General features: G+C 32.1%; 1 protein-coding gene across 1 annotated transcript; it reads left to right on the top strand.

The window, feature by feature from the left end:
• Positions 1-1,010: 1,010 nt before the first annotated feature.
• LOC107166268 (dynein axonemal intermediate chain 7-like) lies at positions 1,011-6,813 on the top strand. Its single transcript, XM_089228965.1, has 5 exons — positions 1,011-1,305; positions 2,780-3,065; positions 3,527-4,343; positions 4,526-4,873; positions 5,983-6,813. Exons 1-5 carry the CDS (start codon positions 1,150-1,152, stop codon positions 6,761-6,763), a joined length of 2,388 nt encoding a protein of 795 aa, XP_089085091.1. The 5' UTR covers positions 1,011-1,149; the 3' UTR covers positions 6,764-6,813.
• Positions 6,814-8,300: the final 1,487 nt, after the last annotated feature.

Raw genomic sequence — 8,300 nt, 5'->3', positions numbered from 1 at the left:
CAATTTTAAGTAAGTACACAAACATGTGACCACCTTTATACTTACAACGCATACAAACCGTCAATTTAAGGTTCGTTGATTAGCTTAATTAATTTTTTTTAAACGTTTTGTTCGTCTTTCACTTAAAAACTTGTGTTAATTGTATATGTATATATATAGAGGTATAAATATTTTTATTTTTTGAAAAATTAAATAGTGCAAGCAAATGCCTCCCAAACCGTGAGGTATGGTACAATATTATTGCTACCTACAAGAACTTTTACTCATCGTTAATATAATGGATAGAACAATTATATTGCATTATTTTGTATTACTGAACTGCAGTACCTACAATTTAAAACATAATAATGTCGCAATATAGTATTTCTTTAACTACTTGTTCGTTATATGAACATACTGCTACATTTGAAGGAAAGTCATATGATAAAAAAAATAAATAACAAAATAAGAGAAATTAAAAAATACAGCCAACTGTGCACTTAATATACCTACTTCAGTTTAGAATATAATACATAGAGTTCAAATTGGTATAGAATTTATTTTTCAACCATCATTATTATTATACTTGTTCTTCCATTTAAACGAAATCTGGCTAAATTCTTAGTAGTTAAAAAAAAAATTGTACTCGACTATTTATTATTGTTTGTTTGTGCATGGATTAATGAGATGAATACGTCACGATAAAAAAAAAAAGAAGTTAAAATGTTACATTTGGGATGACTCGTTGCACGTATTCAATATTATACCGTCTAGTGTCTACTTTTTCAGAGTTCAAAGTTTAAACAAAAAGGCATTTTTGTTTTACTTGTAAAAATTAGATGCCACGTGTAATTCGACTGTCGTGACTAAAAAAATTGTCGGATTTCCCGATGGGCTCATCCTGCAGCGTTGAATCTCAGAATGTATGATATATAATATATAATATACATTAATAATAATAATAATAATATATAATTTCATATATTCTGTGGCTGAATCTTCCAACATATTTTCGATTTATCAGCAAAAAAAAAAAAAAATAAAAACGATTGCCTATGTGTTGCCAAGCGACCATTTTATATTTATATCTGAAAGTTGAATCAATAACCAAATGAATACAGAAATACTCATTTTTCGTTAGAAATAAGTGAAAAAACTTACAAATTTAATATGGCGAAAAGATTAGATGGTAAAATGAAAACGCCCAATAGTGGTCCAAAACTTAAATCCAAATTGGATACTCGACAAACCGAACAATTGAAACAAGACGAAAAGATTTTACTTGAAAAACAGAAAAAGAAAGAATTGAAAATTTTAGAACATCAGGTAACCTAATTTTCATTAACTACATAATTGTATAATTTGATTGCCTATTAAAAATTTTGAATTTATTATTATTATTATAACAATCAATCGAAATTTCAATTATTTTTTTGGTGGTGATACATGCATTTTCAACGAATTTTTCTATACAATTTTCAAAATAAATTGATTTTTCGGATCTAGTTTTAGGTATTAGATAAAAACATTTTGGTCGATCATTAAACACGAAAACATAAAAATAAGGTTTCTGTTAAATTTTTTTTATTATTTAAATATTTAAATATAAATTTTAATTATACAAATCAACATAATTTTAATTGGTATTATGCATTATAAACGTAAAATACAATTGAAAAACTTTTAGTATAGGTTATGAAGATAATATACTAATTTGTAATTTACAATTTTACAACTAAAGTAATCATGCATCAATTATCAATTTAATTTCATTCAAAACAGACTTAACTATCTTAAATATAGTAGTTAATAACAGACACGAATATTTATATTTTTTATTCAATATAGGTAGTATGGAATAGAATGTAAATGGGTAGGTGGTAGTTTGTGGTAAACAATAATTCATTAAGTGTTCAGTACAATATTATTGAAATATTTAATATTTACGATTTAGGTACTTAATAATCAACATATTTATAGTATATTTTTAATCAAACACTTATAATGGGTAACCTAAATCAATTTATTTAATATTACACAAGTACTCTGATGTCAAACTTATATGAGAAGGTTAAATGTCTAACCGATGACCCAAAATATATAGTTAAGAAATGATAAATTATTTTATTTTACCCAATGAAGTTATACAAAACAAACTAAATTACAATAGTTACATATTTTATTAATTTAAAAGTTGATTTTGAAGTTAACCATTTTTCCAGATATTTTGATGTTGACAAATTATTTAATTTAAGTTTTTGTTTTTTCTTGTGCATTTGGAACTAAGTAAAAATCATTGTTAATATTACAGAAATTTAAAAACTATTTATACAACTAAGTTTGAACTAATGTATGTCATTTTTTAAACATAACTATTGAATTATTATTATTTTTAGCAAATAACGATGAAAACATTATTTTATTGATGGTTAGTAAAATTATAACTATTAGTGTTACTACATTGATTTATTTTATTTTGTGTGTGTGAGTGTGTGTGTGTGATAAACTATGGTAATTGGATAGTAAGTTATTGGACACTATATCACTCATTTTATTGTAATTCATGATGGCAAATCTATTATTATTATTTAATTTTTCGAATAGTTGTTCTGAGTCATAATGATGACTATTATATTCGTATAAACATTCTTTGGATGATTTAAATTTAAACTCGACAGCATAAATATTTAAATGATTATATTTTGATAGAAATGTTACTATTTAGGTACACTTAGTTGTATATTGTGTAAGTAATTATTACAAATTTTTGGTTTATTATTGTTAAATATTATTATTATAGCTTCGAAATGAACGATTAAAACCAAACTGCGCCATGTTATCGGATTTGTCACAAAAAAAATATGAACACGACCGAATGTACCGTGAAGGATTGGACTGGCAACATTGGATAAGATGTGACGGTACTCCTAACCCACAGGTTGTTCAGGAACTGAATACGTATCTCTTTGTTGAGAGACAAGTGTGTCATGCTAGTGACGATAATAACTCTTATGTGGAAAAATGTTTAGAGATATTCAAGATTATGGACGCTGTAGATGACATCGTGGATTTACCGTTGGATTTGAGTAAGATATAATTTGAGATATACCTATAACATACATGAGTGGCTATGGAATTACCACGTACAAGATTATTTAAGTTTATTATAATATTTGAATGTTGCTATTCACTATTTGTACCAAGCAAACCTATATTTGTAGCAATATCACAAAATTTGTATTTTACTATTTTTTTTTTTTAATTTAAACTCCAATTTCGTCTATAAAAAATAAAACTATAATAGGTACTTGAGTCAAATAGTTTATACAATATACTTATAATTAGATGTTATTATTTCTTTGAAAATATAATGAACCCCAATAAACATGTGTTGGCCAAAATGTTTAACTTTTAACTTACAATAAAATTTAAAAATCTGCAAATGAGGTTTATATTTTTTAAATTTCAATCTATACTACGAAATTTGCGCATCATATTGAGCTCATGGAATTTATTATGTGCATCATCAATAATTTATTGGTTCTAGGTCAATTTAAACTACAGTGCTTTCGAGAAGCCAGAGACAATTTAGGAAGGTTACTGGTAGATATCATATACGGAATTTGTTACCATCTGATTAGTGATTACGATCGCAGAATGGATCCTGTAGACTTAGAAACAGTTGCATATAAAAACTCATGTGAAGCATGTTCTGTTGGCTTACATGTAGTATGTCACAGGCCCAGGTTGCTGACAGATGACCGACCTCCGCCAAAATGTGATTTCCCTGAATGTCTTGTCATGGTCGATGTCCCACCACAACTATCACAACAGTACATGGCAGTTATGGCTCTATGGCTACGCTGGGACCCTTTTACGGACAGAATGGCTGAATTTGATGTTTCAAAGTCATTAGAGATGGATACCCGAGATTTATGGCAGTACTCAGAGGACATTTGGAAACAAAAGACACAGATAGCACAGCAACTAAATGAAGAAAAGGAAAGAACAGATAGACAATTGTGGATGGAAAAAATGGAAGAAAAACTTAAAGCGTTTGCGGAAGTGGATCGAAACAGTTATCCAGAAGATCTTAAAATGTATTTAGATGAACTTGAAAAAAATGACCATTATATTCATTCAAAAAACGATCATATAGAAAAAGAATCGGAAGATCAGCCAAATGAACAAAAAATAAAAGATGAATCTTCCAAACCAGCAGAACATGAAACCACGAAATCAATACATATTGATGTTACAAAAACTCCAAGCCAGGAAATAACAAAAAGACAGCTGGAACAGATGGAAGATATTTCTAATTCGTTGAAATACTCGGAGAAACCAAACGAACTTAATCCCAGGAGGTAAAAATGTATACCTATTATCAGTTAAAATTATTTAAATTGAGATATGATTTGTAATACAGTGGGATTTTTCCACATCTTTTTTTGTTCTCTTAACTTTAAATTGTTGTTCATTCAAAATTCAATAGTTCAACCTGTATAAAAGTCTCAATTTAAAATGTCTCAAACAAAATAACTTTTAGATACTGGATAATTGGTGGTGCGTTTAACGTGGAAATGTGGAAACTTCCAATGCAGCCCGTCGAATTCAAAGACGGGTCAGTGGGCGTGTTGATCGTCGGACCAGAGGCTCTGCAGCCCATCGATTATCATGAAAAATACGAACCGTTACAGTTGTCGATGGGTTTTTCGTCTACATCATCAGAAGATGAAGAAACGGACGTAAAAAAACAAAATCAAGAAGCACTCAAGAGACTTGCGCTAATAAATATCAAGTTGCCAGAAAATGTACTATGGTTTGAAAATCCAAAACCAGCTATGTGGAATGAAGAAAAAAAAAATTGGACGACTGAATACATATACGATATCAGGTAATATTGAAGAAATTTATAATTAGTTTATAAGTTTTATAATTTTAGTATTTATCCCAAATAATAATCATAACCGAATTATTTATTCTCTATTGAGAACAACTGACTAAATAAGAGCATAAGAAATATATATTTTTACCATACAAATAGCCCGTTAATTACGTAAACAATATTATTGTAGGAGCTAGAAATCTCCAGTCTAGACTTTCTTAATTTATTTTTCCATACATTTTGATCACATTATAGCACTTATATGTATATTGAATATTTTTGACTTCTCAACATCAGTTATAATTTATTTCACAAATGCATTATGTTGAAAAACAGAATAATATTAATTATTTTATCTTAATTTAAATTTATGTAATTTCTAATGAAAAAAGTAGTAAAGGTAGTAAATAATAATAATATATACTATATAGTATGATTAAACTCACCAAAGACATTTTATTTACCTGGATTTTACTCTCACCTCAATTATAACTAATTGGGTATGTTTTATTTTTGGTTTTGAGATCATACAGTGTGTGCGTAGGTGCCGTAGGCCACACTCACCTGGCCTTAGGCTCCGGTCCTGTTCTATCATACGTCATAATATTGCGAAATGGATTCACCTTTCTCAGACGTAGCCTCCGTTAGGGATCCTTAAAGTTGTAAGTCACGTGGTTGAAAGAGTTCAAAGAATATTCCTTCATATATGTGAAAGTTTTAGAATTCAACGACCACTATTCCGTCCAAAATTATACCGATTGTCTTCATACCGATGTCAACCATCATGGTAGATAGGAATCTTATCATTCATTCTTATTTACCGTATATACCACATCAACGATAAAAACCCATAGTACTCTACCCGATATTAATCCTTTACAAGGAAAATCCATGAATCATAGATATGATTTTTTGAATATTCAATGACCACGACAATGAAAAACTTCCGAAAAATAAGACAGAAACATTTTAACTGGCCAAAAAACTTAATATTTATGTTAAAATTGATTCAATTTCTATTGTGTCCTAATTGGAAGTACCTACACGTTTCACTCATCCACTTCACACATGTTTATCAACTGACCACCCGGCTGACGTGTTACGATTGCTGTTCGCAGGTTCAACGAAGAGAAACAGATGGTTTCGTTCAGGGCCGGCCGGATGGGTTCGTTCGGGTTGGCCGTCAACCGGTACACAAACTTTCCGTTTCAGTCGTGGGAGATACGGCCGGAAGGCGTCGGCGTCATCCTGTCGGTGACCGCGGCCACGGTGCTGGTGGAGTTCGCTGTTCGCGGAGACCAAGCGGCAATGGTACAACTGCAAAACGCCACCACCGTGGCATTACAAGAGATGATCGGCGCGTACCACCGGCCGGACAAGCTGGTCCGGTTGTTGCGCCGCGGCGGTATCAACTTGTTCCCGGAACCGGACGCCCGTCACTACGTGGACGGCCACAGGCCGCCCAAGCACGCGGTGGCCGAGCGACACACGTACCGGTGCATGGCCGCGCTCAGCGGCACGCATCAGTTCACCGCGTCCCGCTGGAACGTGCACGCGCCTTTCGATCGCATAGTGATGCAGATGAAGGAAACGCAGCCGGCCATCGAAGCGGTCGGCAGTGAGACGTCGCTGTCGGCCGCGAGTGGACAGGCCGGCAGCGTACCGTACAAGATGGTCATGATAACGCCAGAACGCGCCGTGCTGCTCAAGTGTACCGAGGTCAGCCAGGTGTTCTCCGAGGAACCACTGGAGAAGCCGGCCAACACCGTCGCCGAGGCCGGTAAGCGGTACGCACCCGACCTGTTGACGTTGGCCGGATACAGCGCCACCGTTGACTTCAAGACCACCGAAACACTATTTTACCTGATGGACAAAATAAAATTCTTGAGCTACTCTTGATCCGTTCGTGCGCAGGCGCTGTACCTACACACGTTGTGCACTTTGCTGGCGGTGAAATTACAATATAATAGTATACTATTAATATTATCATTTTGTTTTATACAGTATAAAACAAAATGATAATATTAATAGTATACTATTATATTGTAATTTCAACGCCAGCAAAGTGCACAACGTATGTTTTAATTTTTGAGCGATCTGTCACTACGCTTAAAATCGATAGTAATATGTAAATTTTCTTGATATCTAGACTGTGAAGTGATAAATTTCATACAAATTAGTAATTACAATATATTAGCTATTATTTTGTATATTGTTTATAAATATATTTTTACTCCATACAATACCTATATGAATTATTTATTTCTATAATTATAATTTAAATTGTCCACATCAGCACTATGATATTTTTCGCATTTTAACTGGTTAAATATTTCAAGTTTTGGGTAACACTTAATTATTTAAGGACAAAACTCGATAAATATTTTATTTGTTAAATGTCGTATTAGTTTCGTTTCTAATGAATATTTTAACCATTTAGAAGTGTTCCAGTTCGTTGTGATTGCTTAAAATATTCGGATACTAAAAATAATGTTGTAAAATAAAATGTTACAAATGGATGCAAATAAATGGACGGTTATAATTCATAAAAAAAAGTTCGCCGGTGGTGAAAATTATCCATCACTTTATCGTTACACTGCGTTAAAACAATATTATTTACGAAGATTATAACGGTCATCGTGATTTGGTCATATTTTGTACGATCAAACGTGTTAAACATGGTACTATAATGATGTAGTGTATATTATTCGTTATCGAAAAGTTCCGGTCATTGGTTTAATACAAACAATCCGTGGACGGTATTATCTCGTAGACTAATATATATAGGTGAGAATAATTTACCATTTATTGTATTTCATATATCCGATTATGGTGCACATTTTATATGTGTGTATATATATATATATATAGGTACTCGTATTATTTGGCAAATCATAAGATCCAAAATAATCATCCGATATCCATACCTACTTAACTATTATAGTATTGTTATTATTATTTAGGAACTATTTGTGATATTCGAAACGACTCAAACACTGCAATTGGTTTGTTAAGAGGTACCTATAGTATTGACATTCGTATAATATTAATATGTATTTTAATCAACATTTTGGCGAGTGAAAAATATGTTATTATACATATATTTCACGAGTACACGTACGCCGATTAGGGATATCCTTTCATATTATATATTATTATGATATTTTCAGGAAATTATTATTTTTTTACGAACATCAGCTACGTAATGTCGAATTTAGGGTGGCCCTGCGCTCCGTATATATAAGATTATCGCTTATACGCGACGTAATATATTTCATTATATAGTGCAAGGAAAATCGCAAATGCTTCGGTAAAAGACCGGAAGTGTGCCGAACACCGGTGGTGCCGAATTATCACGGTGGCGTATGCACGCGTTGACGAACGACTGCTGCGAGTCGGACGACTTAATCTCGGCGGCGGTGGTTTGGAGATAAGG

Source organism: Diuraphis noxia, unplaced genomic scaffold (assembly GCF_037042655.1).
Source record: "Diuraphis noxia isolate RWA-SAM2 unplaced genomic scaffold, SU_Dnox_SAM2 contig0005, whole genome shotgun sequence".
In the NCBI taxonomy this organism is placed as follows: domain Eukaryota; kingdom Metazoa; phylum Arthropoda; class Insecta; order Hemiptera; family Aphididae; genus Diuraphis; species Diuraphis noxia.
Note: the sequence above shows the minus strand (reverse complement) of the source record. Positions and strands in the feature narration are given on the sequence as shown.